The following is a 17,631-nucleotide window of genomic DNA, read 5'->3' as shown; positions in this document are numbered from 1 at the left end:
TGAGTCCTTGTATCTTCCTCATTGTTTCTGTTTATTGATTTGCTTTGGCTTCTGTCTTTTATACTAGAAGCTTCCCCCACATGGTTTGAGCCTGGCATTTCACTCCTACTTATGAGTGGGGGAAAAAGACACTAATTAAAAGTTTTGTGCAAGTAGGGATGTAGTGGTTGACAGTGGAATTCAATATAAGGTGATCTGGGCCGTTCTTTTGGTAAACACTTGATTGTCATTATCTTTATTTTATTTTTAGTTGGTTTTCTTAGAAAATACTCTTCAAAGCTCCTGCCCAGGGAGGCTAAGCACAGATTTCAACATTCTGTTCACTCTATACATTTTAACTTCTTTCCCCTGAGTTCACTATGGAGCTTGCACTTGCACTCGGTTGTGAATGGTGTTCCTCAGTGTAGAGCATAAATGTCCTATGTTCTCCCTAAATTGGTAGAGTGGCAGTCATGTAAAGAAGGAGAGGGAAGACGATCTGGGTATCTACCTACTTCTTAAGGAGACTTTCAACTCACCTTGACCTGTTGCTCTTGCCAGTTTCTGAGCGTTTTGGGTTCTCTGATGAAAGATAAATTGTTTCTTGGCTTTTCTCACTGAGTGGGATTCAACTATTTCAAATCTAAAAAGTCAATCATCACTTCGCGTTTGCTTTCCAGCTTCCTAAATTTCTCTCTATCATTCTTGTTGCTCTTACAGGTATACAATATTAAAAACTCAAAAACTTAAATACAACTTCATTGGATTTCAAGAAGGAGCCAATGTGTGTGCATTTAACCAATAATCTTGTAAATTTGTGGGTATTTTTAATTTTATATAATTTTTAATTTATCTGTTAGATACCTGAAAGTCTATCTTGGTGATTGAGTTTTTATTTTTATTTTTTTAAAGATTTTATTTATTTATTTATTTATTTATTCATGAGAGACACACAGAGGGAGAGGCAGAGACACAGGCAGAGGGAGAAGCAGGCTCCACATAGGGAGCCCGACATGAGACTCGATCCGGGTCTTTAGGATCAGGCCCCTGGCTGAAGGCAGTGCTAAACCACTGAGCCACCTGGGCTGCCCCAGTGATTGAGTTTTTAGTATGAGACTCTTCCTTCCTTTCTCAGGGATGGGAAGGAGCAACAGAAGGAGAAGGGGACACATGGGGACAAAAAGCACAGAGAAAAGCAGCATGAAGTAGCTTAGGTGGAAGAAGGGTGAGTTTGAATCTCCCTCTGATTTAACAGGAATTATTAATCCTTCTGGCATATCACTTTCCTTATTTATAGCACGATGAGAATAACCCCTAACTCATTGCATTTTTCAGATTGAGATAAAGTATTACTTAAGACACAGTCTTGGATATGGTACCCAGTGGAGGCCATTTTCCATCTTGAATTTAGGGAGGGCAAAAAAAAAAAAAAAAAAGAATTTAGGGAGGGCATTTGCAGGCAGGAAATGGAGGGAATCCATTTGAGAACATTTTTGATTTGCATAATTACATCTACTTTGTAATATTGACCATAGATAAACCAGTTGGCTAATCTAGCCAGCACCAGAAAGCCTCCTCTAATATCAAGATTCTGTAGTTATTATGATAACCCTATTGAAAAAAATTGGGTCACATGGTTTTAACAAGTATAGAATGTGCTTTAGAGGACCTATGATTTAGGGCTAAATGAAAGTGGGATTTTTTGAGAAAACCAATAGTGTATGGTTGCCTGAGCTGGTGTCAACAGTTAGGTGGTCTGTGTCTGGTTTGAACTAAAAATTGAGATAGATGTAACAGAGAGGACTTCATTGACTTATGCATCCAATCAGCATTAGCCCAAAGAGATTTTTTTACCGTATCCTGATTAAAAGGATAGCCTCTGAAATGCATAGCAGTTGAAGGAAAGCATAGTAATGACACTTGTAAATAGTTCTAGGAAGACTGCAAACCCCCTATCTAGGGAGAAGGAATATAGAGTGGCATAATCAAGGCCCTAGGTAACAGAAAAATATTTAATAGATGTGTTCATGTGGCTATAAAGTTTAGTTAGAAGGGAAGGTAAAAGATGTTTCTAATTTACTTGTAATCTCAAGTCTTCACCTATCTTCTAAGAAAGGGTGGTGTTGTCTTCATGACTAGACTATAAACTTCACTGTTTCAGACAAAACCAAAATACCTCATGAATAATGTGAACTCCCCACACCCATCTCAATACTCAATATATTTTGTTTAACTCTGCCTAGAATGTAAGCTCCTTGAAGGCAACAGGTTTTATATTTGTTTCATAGCATTTCCTCTGACATTTAAAGATACACTTATGTGTTGCTCGCTTATCTATCTGCCATGTGTTTTTTGTTGTCTACTCTCACTAGAATATAAGTTCCAAAAGGGGTCATGAATATTGCAAAAACTAAAAGGTCTTATATGATCGGCAGTTTGGCTCTGGAACCTATGCTCTCAATCAGTAATCTGTGCAGCCTAATGGTGGTTGTCAATGACTCCATCATTGCCACTTCTAGTTTTACTTACTCTGTCAACAAGATATTGACACTGTTGATCACTCATTCCTTGCATATTTCACTTCCCTTGGCTTCTGTGACATTCTTTTATTACTATTCTCTTCTTCCATCCCAGATCACTTCTCCGTCCTAACAGTTTAAATATTAATGGTCTCTAGTTTTGTCCACATCATTTTTCTGTGCTCTCTCTACAATCATCTTGCTAGCCTAGTACTTCTTGACCTCAGTTGTGTGACACATTACAGTGTCAGAATCAATCATGACATGTGTCAAAATCACTCCCTTATTCATAAAGCATTAAGTAACAAGCATATATAAGTGATTTACTTTTTAAAATGGACTCTCCTCAGAGTTACCATTATAAGGATGTCACACTAACTCATTTGCATTTCAATAGTGTGCACTTGCTTGTGTAGGGAAAGGTGGAATTTGCATTAGCTGGAAGTGAATTGCTTATAATTCATAGCCTATTTTATATTTGCTGAAAATATGACCTATGGTTACTGATATGTCATTGATAGTTATAGCAATTTTGAGAGGATATTTGTAAACTGGGGATTTATAGTTTGTTATTTACAGTTTGTTTCCTTGATTTTACCCGTGGATACATTTTTAATAATGGAGGGAGCTAAAGAAGACATTCATATGCATCTCTCGCTGCATAGCATAGAAATGAGAATATGTTCTAGTTACAAATTCCAAATAAAAGGCAATGTGATTAGCTAAATGATGTGCAATATCACTTATATTAACATCATGAATAAATATAAATATTGTGTGCTACTTTTTATTATAAAATGTTATTTTCCTTTATTAGTATGTACTTTTATTACTTGTAGAGATCTGAATTAGATTTTTAAAATATAGTTTTACATCGTTTTTATGTTAGATTCATTGTATTTTTTTTCAAAAAATGACGTTTTGACATTACCAAATAGATAATTTTACTAATCATTTACTATTAAAATCCTTTTGAAAATATCACCTATGAAAATAGCTTGAGAGTACTTTGCTTTATTTGGTCAACTACTTTTGTTCATATGTGTATGTGTTTGGTTTTTATTAAAATCTGAATATACTCCTGGGAGTGTGTCTCATATGAATGCCATTCATCATCTCTCCTAGCAGAAAAAAGATTGAAAACCTCTGTTCAAGGCTATATCATATACTCTCTCCCATATGTTGATAACTTCTGAGTTTCTGTCATCACCCAAAATCTTTTCTCTGGAGCCGCAGACTCCTTTATTAAACCACTCACTGGGCATCTTTATGTGGATGGTGCTACAGGCTCCCCAAGCATGTCATATCTGAAACTGAGTCACATTCTATCCTATTCCCCTCACTCAACTACTCTTTTTCTAGTGTTGCACATTTTTATAAATGATATCATTCACCCAGTCTGTTAAAGACATTAAGGATAATATTCAGTGTCTCCCAGGTCACTAGTCCAGTTTTTATCTCCAATATCTCTGAAAGTATTTCTCTCCTTGCTCACTGCCTTTAACTGGTCATCATTTCTTCCTGAGACCATTTCATAGCCCAGTGATTCTCAAACTTAAGTATGTGTAAGAATCATTAAAACGTAGATTGTTGGGTTTCAACTCCAGACTTCCTGATTTAATAAGTCTAAGGATAGTCCGAAAAAGTTTCGTTTCTAACCAGTTTGTCATAAACCTGTTGCTGCTGGGATGCAGATCATTTTTTGAGAACAACAACAGTGATAGGCTGTCAGTTGGCTTTCCTGCCACCAGGCAAGCCACCTTACTGTTAATCCTCCAAAGGATTTTTTTTTTTTTAATGTAAGTCATATTATCTCTCTCTCTGACTTAAACCTGAATACTCCCTTAGCATTACACTTAGACTTCACTGAACTCTTGCCCCTTGAATATGTGAAGCCATGGCACTCTTATTATTCTTTTACCTGTACAACATATATCTTTTATTCCACTGAGGTTAAAAACTTTTTCACTTGTCCATTACATTTGTGGATCAGCCTGGCTATTAAAATCTCAACCACTATCCATTTTATAATCCCATCCTCAGGGCTTGCTTCCTTCTTCATTCACACCTTTAAAAGATTTATTCAGATAGTCTTCTTCTTATTATGTGAATTGTGACAAATTATGTATTTCAAAGAATTGTCTGATTTCATCTAGGTTATCAAATTTGTGGGCATAAACATAAAATTCCTTTATTATCCTTTTTAATGTCCATAGGATCTGTAGTAATGTCCCTTTTTCATTTCTGATATTAGTAATTTGTATCCTTTCTCTTTTTTCTTAGCCTCTCTAAAGGCTTATCAATTTTATTGATCTTTGCAAAGAGCCTATTTTGAGTTTTACTGATTTCTTCTGTTTTTCAATTTCATAGATTGTTACTCCAATCTTAATATTTTTTTCTGCTTACTTTAGACTTGGTCATCTCTTTCTAGTTTCCTGAGGTAGACGGTTTTAAAAGACTTTTAAAAGTCAACTGTTTTAAAATTGAATCAATAATCTTCCAAAACAAATCACCAGGCCCAAATGGGTTCACATTTAAGAAATATGTTATACCAATTTAGGAAATAAAGTATACCAATTTTCTACAGTATATTCCAGAGGATGCAGAGAAAACACCTCTAACTTATTCTAGAAGATCAACACTATCCTACTAATAAAATCATACAAAGAACTTATAAGAACAGAAAGTGCCAGACGAATCTCTCATAAACATATATGCAAAAATCTTCAGAAATATTAGCAAATTGACTCCAACAGTGTATAAAAGAATTATACACCATAATTGAGATTTATCCTAGGTATGCAGTGCTGGTTCAACAATCAAAAATCAATTAATATAATCCATCACTTGAATAGACTAAAAAAAGAAAAATCACATATCACATGATCATGTCAGTAGATGCAGGAAAGCATTTGAAAAAAATTCAACACCCTTTCATGATAAAAGCTCTAAGTAAACTAGGAATAGAGGACAACTTCATTAACTTGACTAAGAATATCTATATGCAACCCACAGCTAACATTATACTTTGATAAAGACAAAGCTTTTCCACAAAGATCAAGTACAAGGCAAGGATGTCTCTTCTTATTGCTCCTTTTCAATATTATACTGGAATTCCCAGCCAATACAGTAAAACAGGAAAGGAAATTAAAGGTTTACAAATTAAAAGAGAAGAAATAAAACTGTTGTTTGCAGATAACAAGATTATCTATGTAGAAAATACAAAAGAATCAGCAGAAACTACTGGATCTAATAAGTGATTGTAACAAGATTGCAGGATATAAAGTTAATACAGAAGAGTCAGCTGTTTTCCTATATACAAGTAATGAATAAGTGGAATTTAAAACTTCACTATCATTTATGCTAGTATTCCCTATTTTAGGGAAATACTTAGGTATAAATAAAAATATGTGCAACATCTATATGAAGAAAACTATAAAACTCTGATGAATAAAATCAAAGGAAGACCTAAATAAATGGAGATGCTTTCTATTCATGCATAGGATGCTTAATGTTATCAAGGTATCTTGTCTTCCTAGCTTGATGTATAGATTCAATCCAAAATCAATCAAAATCTCAAAGTTATTTTGTGGATATCAACAAACTAATTCCAAAGTGTATATGAAGAGGCAACCCACAGAGCCAACACAGTGTTTAAGGAGAAGAGAAAAACTGGAAAACTGACAGTCTTCAACTTTAAGACTTACTAAAAAAGCTACAGTAATCAAGATAGTGTTATTGACAGAACAGATGAATAAAGCAATGGAAGAGAATAAATAGGGAGCCCAGAAATGGACCCATACAAATAGTCAACTTTGGCAAAGGAGCAAAAAGCAAAATAATAGAGCAAAGATAGTTTTTAACAGAGGGTGCTGGAACAACTGGATATGCACATGCAAAAAAATTAATCTAGACACAGACTTTAAATCCATCACTAAAATTAAATCAAAATGGATCATAGCCTTATAGGTAATATACAAAACTATAAAACTCCTAGAATATAATGGAGAAAATCTAGATGACCTTGAGTATGGCAATGACTTTTTAGATAGAACACCAAAGTCAGGATCCATGAAAGAAATAATTAATGAGATATAAACTTCATTGAAGACTTCTGCTCTAAAAACATATGATGTCAAGAGAATGAGAAGACAAACCACAGATTGGGGAAATCATTTGTAAAAGGCATATCTGATAAAAGACTATCATCCAAAATATAGAAAGAACTATTAAAACTCAACAATAGGAAAACAAACCACCCAATTAAAAAATGGACTAAAAACTTCTCAGATCAAAGAAGATGGCAAATAAGCATATGAGAAGACACTCAACATTATATGACCTCAGGGAAATGCAAATTAAGAAGAGATACCAATAAACGCCTATGCGTATCACTCAAATCTGAAACACAGATTCTATGGTTGTAGAACCCTGGGAATTTTCTTTTCTTTTCTTTTTTTTTTTTTTTTTAACCCTGGGAATTTTCATTAACCGCTGGTGAGAATGCAAAATGGTACAATCACTTTAGAGGGCAGTGAAACAATTTCTGGCAAAACTAATCATACTTTTGCCATAGGATCCAGAAGTTATGCTCCTTGTTACTTACTTGAATAAGCAAACTTCCATCCACACAATGGTACATGTATGTTTATAGCAGCTTCATACGTGTGGTACATGTATGTTTATAGCAGCATCCACACAATGGTACATGTATGTTTACATGTACCGTGTGGTACATGTATGTTTATAGCAGCTTTATTTATAATTACCAAAACCTGGAAACAACCAAGATGTCCTTCAGTAGGTGAATATATAAACCGTGGAACATCCAGACAATGGAATATTATTCTGTGCTAAAAAGAAATGAGATATCCAAAAAGACATGTTACTAAGTCATGTAAATGCATGTTGCTAAATCAGTGAAGCCAATCTGAAGAGGCTACTACCTACAGTGTGATTTCAATTTTATGACATCCTGGGAAATGCAGAGCTATGGAAAAACTGAAAAGGTCAGTGGTTCCCAGGGGCTAGGGCAGAGGGAGTGATATGTAGGCAAAGCAGAGCAGATTTTAGGGCTGTGAAACTACATTGTATGATACTCTAGTGGTGTGTATACCCCATTATATATTTGTCCAAACTCAGAAAGTACTACACCAGGACTGAACTCTGATTTAAACTGTGGGCTTTGGGGATCCCTGAATGGCTCAGTGGTTTAGCACCTGCCTTCAGCCCAGGGTGTGATCCTGGAGTCCCAGGATTGAGTCCCACATCGGGCTCCCTGCATGGAGCCTGCTTCTCCCTCTGCCTGTGTCTCTGCCTCTCTCTGTGTGTGTCTCATGAATAAATAAATAAAGATCTAAAAAAAAAAAAAAAAACTATGGGCTTTGGGTGAAAATGTGTCAATGGGGGTTCATCAGTTGTAACAAATATACCACTCTGGTGCAGTATTTTGGGGAGGATTTTGGGATATAGGTGCTGTCTGTGAAATTTCTGTACCAGGCATTCAATTTTCATGAATCTAAAACTGCTCAAAGATATAAAGCCAATTTTTGAAAAGTATATCACGCAGAGCTTAAGCACATTGAATAAATACATTTTCTTGTGTGATACATCACATCTCTTCTCGGCTAGCACTGTCTCTCTCACTGCAGTAGAATGTCAAAAAAGAATAGAAGGAAGGAGAGGCAGTTGTGACCTATGCAAGATTATGGATCTAGAATTCTACCAAAAGAAGCCAGGTAAAAACAAGAGGAAGAATGTATACTTTTCCATAAATTACTCTCTACTTAATGATCATGGCACTGAAGATACTGACAGCTGCAAGTTGCTGCGTGAAGTCCATGTTGCGGCCTTGTAACCTCTGCCATTCTTGGGAGATTTTATTTGGCCATGAGACCTCCCCAAGGAGCTTCTCTTTTAAGTACAGTATTCCTCCATCAGCCAAGTATGGTGGGCGACACACTGTGACTATGATTCCTGGGGATGGCATTGGGCCTGAACTCATGCTGCATGTCAAGACTGTGTTCAGACATGCGTGTGTGCCTGTAGACTTTGAGGAGGTGATCGTTAACTGCACTTCTTGTGAAGAGGACATTCACAATGCCATCATGGCAGTCCGTCGAAACCGTGTGGCTTTGAAGGGCAACCTTGAAACCAACCACAACCTGCCACCATCTCACAAATGCCGCAACAACATGTTTCGCACCACCCTAGATCTCTATGCCAATGTTATCCATTTTAAAAGTCTGCCAGGCGTGGAGACCCGGCACAAGGATGTAGACATCTTAGTTGTTCGGGAAAACACAGAGGGTGAATACAGCAACCTGGAGCACGAGAGTGTGACAGGAGTGATTGAGAGCCTAAAGATTATTACCAAGGCCAAGTCTTTCCGCATTGCCCAATATGCCTTCCAGCTGGCCCAGGAGATGGAGCGCAAGAAAGTGACGGTTGTGCACAAGGCTAACATCATGAAACTGGGAGATGGGCTCTTCCTGCAGTGTTGCAGGGAAGTGGCCTCCCACTATCCTCAGCTCACCTTCGAGGGCATGATTGTGGATAACACCACCACGCAGCTAGTATCCCGGCCTCAGCAGTTTGATGTAATGGTGATGCCCAATCTTTATGGCAACGTTGTCAACAGTATCTGCACAGGATTGGTTGGGGGAGCAGGCCTTGTGCCTGGTGCGAACTATGGCCATACACACGCAGTGTTTGAAACAGCTTCAAGGCAATCGGCCAGAAATTTAGCCAATAAGAATATAGCCAACCCTACGGCCATGCTGCTAGCAAGCTGTATTATGCTGGACTACCTCCAGCTCCACTCCTATGCCACCTCCATTCGCGCTGCAGTCTTGGCATCTATGGAGAACAAAAATGTCCATACTCCAGACATTGGAGGCCAGAGTACCACATTGGACTTCATTCATAATATAATCGACCACATCAATACTGTCAATTAAATAGGCTGAGCTATTCCCCCAAGTCCCTCCCACTCTTTACCTTACCCTTCTCAGAAACTCCAGCCAGCTCAGCTAATGTGGATTCTGGAATAAACTATCTTCTGCTCCAACTCTGAAGAGACGGGAGAAGTAAATCTGATTTTTTTCTATTAAGTTAAAATGTCTATTAAGCTAAAATGCCATAAGCGTCACTTGTTTAAATTAGTCAAATCTATTGTATTGTGTGTGTACTGAGGAATTATTCTCTATTGTAATCCACAGCTCACATGTCCCTGTGATATGATACACTGAATAAATCAGAGCTGTTTGTAGAGTCCTGGGGCTTTTCTCAGAACCTGGAACGCTGATTTTCTCTTTATCTGGGTCATTAAAATTCAGCAAATCAGCCTGCAGAGAAGTCTGGCTTCTCTCTAGAGGTTGTTAATGAGTTAATTAGTGCAATAAAATTTGCCTACAAAATATACATTGTTGCCTTAATAATAAATAAGGTACCATAAAGCTGAGCTAGTACCAAATACTTCTACTCCTTCCTACATATCTCATCGTTTCCCATGCTTGTGTGTATATTCTGAAAGAATTTTCACTGGTATAATTTTTCACACTAGGACATCCCTGAGCACCGCAGCTCTCCTGGAAAGGGCATTCTGAAATTCCTTCCAGTTGGGCTCAAGAGTCTAGAGTTCAAATCCCCAGTTAACAGATATAGGGCCCATAGTTCTCCACTCTGCAGAGGTAACCATGGTCTGGAAGCTCCATGTTGACTGCTTCACAGTCCGTAATGGTTTGCTTTCTCTTAATCTCCTTTTTAAGGAAAGCGTGTGCATAAGAAAACGAGAAGCACTGAACTAATTTAAGTGTTTACTGTTGTTTTATTACAATATATTTTATTTACAGTATTTTTAAGGTCATGGTTGGGAAATATACAAACAAAAATGATAATTTTATTAGGGCTCAGACATTACTCAAGTGGAAAATAAAAACAATGATTGTTCAAACGTTCAGTGGTTTTATTTGTAAGAATGGCCTGCAGATAAAAGTGAGATGGAGAAACACTGAATCCTTAAAACTATTTGGGTAACTTTTATGTCTCAGCTTTAATCTTTGCATCCTGTTGTGATTTGTGAACCACAAGTCAGAGACTGTGGACTTATAGACTTGAAAAATTCCTCATGGTTTCTAAAGGCTGATGCCTTCTCATGCTACCTTATTGTATTTTGCTCATTATGTATGAAATCAGGGTTAGGATTTGGAAAACCAAAAGCTAGTTTGAGGGGATTTAGTTTGAGAAGGAAGTGACTATATCTACCCATCTAGAAGTATTTCTTTAAGAGCAAGACTAGCAGGGATAAGTTATAAAATATTGTGGTATTCTTGTAGTGGACATTAGACATGTTGTTGGCCAGGGCTGCCCGTGGCTTGCATGGGGCCTTGCTCTGGGCAGATCTAGACCTGCACCACACACATGGTTTCACGAGTGGAGCAAGGGATGGATTTTGGTTTGAAGTCCTCCCACTTCCATCACCACACAACCCCATACTACCTTAACACACATCACCCACTCTGTACCTCTTTCTCTCATGACTAGGGGAATTTGTTCATGGCACAACTGAATTCATGCACACTGTAACTCTTGACAATGAGAGTTTATGCCAATAGGAACATTTGAGTTGCAGTTTACCTCCGTGTCGAAGGTGGTCTTCCCATAGTTCTTCATCCAGACTGCTGTGATGGCATGTATTACACTATCCTGGAATATTCCATTTATCAGTGTTAGATTTTTCCTCCTTAGTGATGAGCCTTTCTAGGGCAAATGCCATAGAATCTACTTCCCTGTCCTGTGTAGCCTCTAACATAGTGCCTGATACAGACAAAACAATATATAGTTACTGAATCACCCCAAAAATGAATGACCAGCATAGCACTGCCTCATAGTTCTTAAATAGAAAGTGAGATAATCACTGTACCTACCTCATAGGGTCATTGGGAAGGCTGTGAGAACACACAGAACTGATAGTACTATATCTGTCACATGATAAATGCTTGCTGTGTTTAGAAATTTCTCATTATTATCCGTTATATACCATTCTAAAAGAGAATTCTGAAGAGAGCCGAGCAAATTATATTAGTTAATTACTGTCAATAGAACTTACTGGATAAGTTGCTTAATTAACGTCATGGGTTTATAACTCACATTCAGCAAGGGGAACAAATCACACCTGCTTATCCAACAAGTCTCCTTGTTTCTCTCCTTTTTTATTTCTGGAATCCAGTTACCTATCTTCTTAGTCTCTGACTGCTCCTTTCTCATTACCCTTTTGCATCATTACTAATTTACCAATTTCTGTTATTTCTAACTTGTGTCCTGCCTATAGTTTAGCTCCCTTAAATCTATTTTCTGAAATGCCCTCAATAAGATCTGTCCTGAAGGGAAATAGGAACATGTCATTTCCCTATTTAAAATCTCACATTCAGCAGCTTCCCTTTGGCCTTAAGAGAAGGTCAACTGACGGGATGCCTAGGTGGCTCAGCGGCTGAGTGTCTGTCATCAGCTCTGGGTGTGACCCTAGGGTCCTGGGACCGAGTCCCATATAGGGCTCCTTGCATGGAGCCTGCTTCTCCTCCCTCTGCCTGTGTCTCTACCTCTCTCTCTGGGTCTCTTATGAATAAATAAATAATATCTTAAAAAAAAAAGAAAGAAGGTCAACTGAGCATAGCAAGAGAGACCTCCCATATTCTGAGATCTCTATTCTTCTCCAGGTTTATGATTTCCATCCCTTCTCTTCACCCTAGTAACAACAGAATGTGGCGCTCCAAAGAGTGCAGACAATTCATTGGTAAAGAGCCATATGTCCCTTCTAGATCAGGTCTTTGTGTATGGTCTTGGTTAGTCTCCCCTTCAGGAGATGATCTTTTCATCTTAAAATGTTAAACTTAATCATTTTCATGTTTGGGAAGCTTCCTTGGCTAACTATTTTCCCATTCCCTGTTGAGATTGTGAGGAATAGCTCTCCCAGTTCTCCCAGAGGTCCCTGTATATTCCTACCTAGTGTGCATCTCCCTGGTTATTATCACGTGCTTTCCTTCCCATCAGCCTCACTATACAGTGTGTTCCTTGGCTACAGGAATGATGGAGTTGTTTATCACTATAACCTCAGAACCTGGGGCAGGAAGACTATGCTCATTCTCAAAATTAATGGAAGAAAGATAGGAAGAAATGTAAAAAGATGATGAAAAAACAAAAAAAACAAACAAACAAAAAACAAAATATAGAATGGCCTAAATTCGCAGGCAGGAGTAGAGAACTGGAAAAACTACTCTATTGCAAAAATACCCCTGTTTGACTTCATTCCATGAACCTTTCTTTACAAGACTGCTCCCCTCGAAAGAACACTAATGCCCTCAAGGCAGTAAAACAGGTGGTCGGCAGGTTGCCTGTTTCCGGAGAAGATTTTCTGTACATTTATTGGATAATTTTTTTCTCAGTCTTTATCACTTTTCTCTGCTTCATTTAAAGTCCTGATGTCATAAAGAATAGTATAAATTGTCTGATTTTTCTTTAGATTAACTCCCTCTCATTATGGCTCTATTTTAGTTAATGGCCTTACAGATTGTTCAGGGTGCGTAGCTGACAGTCATTTCCGTTCCTCCACGTAGGAGCTCTGTGACGCTGGACAAGTTGCTTACTCTCTGTGATCTCCAGTTTGCTTCTCTGCCAAATAAGGGTAATACTCACCTTCATAAGATTGTCATAAAAATTCAATGAGGTTACTTTGTTTGTCTATAGCTGGGTAAGAAATCACTTCAAAACTTAGTGGCTTAAAACAAGTAATTATTTGTCATGAGTCTGTAGAGTGACCAGATGATACTTCTTCTCATCTGTATGCTTGGTTGAGGACTATTTGTTGTCTAATCTCAAATTCTGATATCAATAAAGGTCAATATAAAGTTGGACAACTAGACTGTATCACACCATAATTAACTGTCCCCACCACCAACTACATAGACTTGCTTTTATAGACGGATGCTTTAATATTCTTACTTCAGCTTTCCTCAAGTTCTGGTATGCAAAATCTTGTCAGGGGACAGTTCTGAATTTGGGAGAAAACAATGAATCTGCTTATAAGGTCAACAGATAAGACTGCTCTCAGAACTAAGGATTAGGAAATCTGAATTTACCATGAATATGTGCCCTTCTACCAGGTAACATGAGGTATATGATCCGATGAGAGATTCCCTCATTATGTTGGCTGCTAGGAAGCACCAAAATAAAGCCATGAGCATTTTTTTTTTGTCTATGAAAGGTTCTCTTCTTCTACTACTACATTACTTGGTTTTAATTATTTTGCTTTATTAATTCCAATTTTTTTTTTGTATTTTGTTTTACCATAAGCTGCTCAAACTACAAAGAAGCAGAAAAGGAAAAACTGGATTCTCACCTTTACATTCTTTCCCTTCATTCCTCCATTTCCACATTGACATCAGATAAATCTGTTTTTTTTAAGACTTTATTTATTCATGAGAGACACAGAGAGAGAAGCAGAGATATAGGCAGAGGGAGAAGCAGACTCCATCCCAGGACCCAGGGGATCATGCCCTGAGCCAAAGGCAGATGTCCAACTGCTCAGCAACCCAGCCATCCCCAGATAAATCTTCGTAATGCAATGTTTAGATTGCCTCTAGTGTGTTCAAACTCCTTCACGTGTTCCCTCAATTTGGAATGTATTCAAAGCGCTCCGAAATTTTAGCCCATACTGTCTTTTGATTCCTAGGGGTCTGGATTTTCCTAATTAGTCCATATGTTCTAGCCAATGTGTATTCTTCACTCACCTAAATATTCCTTTTTCCTCCCACGTGATGCTATTTCCCTCATCTAAGGACATTTCCAATTTAGTCTCTGCCTATTACAAGTCTACCTATTATTCAAGGCAAAGTTCAATTAGTAACTCTTTTATGGAAACATTTCTCATTACCTCCATCCAATTACACTCCCTTTATTCTTTCTGAACTCACACAAACCTTTTAATGTACTTTTGAACTCTTTCATTTCACATTTTGTCTTGTATTAATTAATTGTTCATCTATTTGACTTGGGCCTTAATAAATTGTATGCTTCTTGAGGGTAGGGAACATATTTTAGCCAGTGTTCTGGATCTTGGATACTGCCTTGCATATAATAGGTACTAATTAAACATATACCAAGTTGGATTGAAGGTAATGATTATAGCTATTACAATTTTTGTAGTAATGCCATGCATTATTCTACATGCTTTGTATTGAGTTTAATTTTCATGTCAACCCAGTTAGATGATGATTATTGTAATCCTCATTTTATAGATGAGAAAACTGAGGTGCAGGGAGGTTAAGAAATTTGAGGTCACAAAACCAACAGAAGGTGAAGCTTCAGTTCCAACCCTAATGGTGTGGATCTAGAAGCCAAGTGTTTAAGTCATCATGAGGATGTGGACGGTGTGAATTTTTCATACTCTTTCTGGAAGTGGATTAGGTTTCAGCAATAGATCAATGTTTTCCTTGTGAAACTAATCCCATAGATTCACAGACTTAAAGAAATTTTTAGAGAGCTCACTCGTTTTGCATATTAGCCCAGGATAAGAAAGACAGAACATCCAGGTAAGTGAAACTATCTGGTGCCTGAAGCAAGTGTCAAATATTGAAGGGAGGTGCTTTTCAAAAATTGATAAATACTCAACTTCTCTGTAGTAATGACAGAGACAAAAACTTAGAAGAGAAATGATGTGCTGTGGAAACAAGAGAATATCTAAAGTAATGATATGAAGTGGAAACAAAAAGAGAATGCTATATTTTGCAAATAGGAGAGTTTCAAAGAAATTTATCCAGTTACAGATCATTACAGAGGTTGGAAAAAATAGTATTACCATAGGCTCAGTTGGGAATATGGAAAATTTTTCTGCGGGAAGCTGATTTATAGAGCTAGACATTTTTTGGAGGGAGGCACTTGGTCCTTGGAGTTTCCCTTACAATTTGAACAACATGGGAACTCAAGTGCTAAAGTGTTCTTTGTATTAAAATTAATTTGCGGGACACCTGGGTGGCTCAGGAGGTTGAGCATCCACCTTTGGCTCAGGGCATGATCCTGAGGTCCCAGGATCGAGTCCCGCATTGGGCTTCCTGAGAGGAAGGAGCCTGCTTCTGTCTTTGCCTGTCTCTGCCTCTCTGTCTCTAATGAATAAGTAAATAAGATCTTAAAAAAAAATGAATTTGCTTACATTGATATGGGAAGTTACATGTATTGCATTTGTGATAGCTCAAAGAAACAAACAAAAACGGAAGTAGATATATTTAAAATGGGAAAAAATGGCTCTTTACAAAAGCAATTAATAAAATTCAAATGTCTTGTTACCAGTGTTGCAAATGCTTAAAACCAATGTAACATGAACGTAAAAGCAGTATCTACAGAGGAAGACTCTAGACTGAGCTCTAATCAGCCTACACATCTGGTTTGCTGCACTTTGTGCCAAATCTACTTCTTGCAAAATACATGTAAATGAATGAATTTGCGACAAAAGAGGATATCCTATAGGTCCATGTACAAGGTATTTTCCCTGTTTTCTATACCTCAGAATAAAGAATTGCCTTAAATTCAAGTCCTTATAAATGTTATCATATTACCAGGTACTCTCTCAGTTCTTTTGTTTTGAACAATAAGCTATTTAGAGGAGGAAAAAAAAAAAAAAACCATGGCGTGAGCTATGCCAGTGGAAGATTTTTATAAAATTTATCTGGAGAATAAAGTTTAAATAGGGGCAAAAAAAAAAAATCCCTCAACAAAAGTCAGTATTCCTGGTAGTGTGTTCTCATAATTGCAAGTATTGAGTGTTATTATATATATGCCTTTAAAAAAACATTTAATAACACAGTTCAGTTTTTGATCACCATGTAGAGATCACATTTACCTGTTAGACAAATGGGAAAGCAAGTAGTCCTAACATTATACAATTGGATTCTTGTGACCTCACTCAAAATTTCCACAGAAAGATCAAACATAGATTTAAAAAAGTGCTTTATCTCAAACAACTTAGATGGGATGATGATAGGTTTGGAAACTTTTAGAGAACTTGAAAAATGACTCTGTATTGGGGAAGACCTTGAAGTCAAGATGCATGGGAAGAGGTTAAATGAAATTACTTTATATCATGGTAGAAGAAAGTGTAATATTTCTGAATTGCTCTATTTAATGTAGCCTATTAAGTAATGTATTTAACACAACTATGCATAATAACTGAATCCATCAATCAAACATTATACATAGGTCTCTATTCAATATGGTCCTCAAAGTTGTTTAACTTTGCCTATAAGATTTTTCTTTCTTTCTTTTTTAGATCTTATTATCAATAAAAAAAGGAATCACTCTCCTTATATTTGGGGTTGCTTCCTATTCAGGCATTTACCCTGTCTCTTAAAGGGAATGTTCTGTGGGAAATAAGATTTTGAAGTTATTGTACAGAAATGTATAATAGCAAAGGAAGAAGTAGAGATTTCTGGGTATGCAAGTAGTACTTGGAAAGAAATGCAAAGGAATTTCAAATGAAATTATATTTAACTCTTTAAGGCTGTGGCTAGATCACACCTAAGATACTTCATATAGTTTTGATCTTTCAGCTTGATAAAAGATGTGATTTCTTTGAAAAGGTATGATGCCAAAAATCAACTCTCTGCCAAGCATCAGAAAGAGATGTTTGGAAAGCCTGACTTATAAAGAACTCATTTTCTCCAGGGTAAGAAAAGTCTCTGTGATTAATCCAATTCAAAGTATTCACGCTGTGATGGAATTAAGTTATTTTGATCCCAATTTTCTTCTCGCCAGCAGCAAGATACTTGTTTACTTAGTGACTTCATTCATTTGTTCTTTCTCTTATTCGCTTGTTCTGCAATGTTGTTTGTCCACCACTGAGTTCTTGCTTTTGGCCGGGCACTATGCGAGCCTCTAAGGACGCGGCTTTGAGAATCCGTGTCCTCTCCTTTAGGGCTGAAAAATCAGTAATCATCAGGCGATTATAATGAAGTGTGTTGAGTGTGGCAAAAGTGGCATAGGCAGAGTGCTGTGAGAACACGCAAGAGGAGACCTCAGAAAGCTCCCCAGAGTAAGTTGTGACTCCAGGTGTGGGTGAGGGGAGTGTGGGGAAGGGAGGAGGAAG

At 37.3% G+C, this 17,631-nt stretch overlaps 2 protein-coding genes across 3 annotated transcripts in view; both read left to right on the top strand.

Moving 5' to 3' along the window:
* NELL1 (neural EGFL like 1) overlaps window positions 1–17,631 on the top strand; it is an 805,991-nt gene that overhangs the window by 518,757 nt on the left and 269,603 nt on the right. The gene's annotated exons all lie outside the window — the stretch shown is intronic.
* LOC112934721 (isocitrate dehydrogenase [NAD] subunit gamma, mitochondrial-like) lies at window positions 6,948–15,328 on the top strand. The gene has a single exon (XM_072727426.1). The coding sequence runs from the start codon at window positions 8,288–8,290 to the stop codon at window positions 9,455–9,457; it is 1,170 nt and encodes a 389-aa protein (XP_072583527.1). The 5' UTR covers window positions 6,948–8,287; the 3' UTR covers window positions 9,458–15,328.

Source organism: Vulpes vulpes, chromosome 11, assembly GCF_048418805.1.
Source record: "Vulpes vulpes isolate BD-2025 chromosome 11, VulVul3, whole genome shotgun sequence".
In the NCBI taxonomy this organism is placed as follows: domain Eukaryota; kingdom Metazoa; phylum Chordata; class Mammalia; order Carnivora; family Canidae; genus Vulpes; species Vulpes vulpes.
This window is presented reverse-complemented; position numbering and strand designations above follow the sequence as displayed.

Excerpts from the sequence above, each read along its gene's own strand:
- LOC112934721 (XM_072727426.1), top strand. The coding sequence starts at position 8,288 with ATGATCATGGCACTGAAGATACTGACAGCTGCAAGTTGCTGCGTGAAG.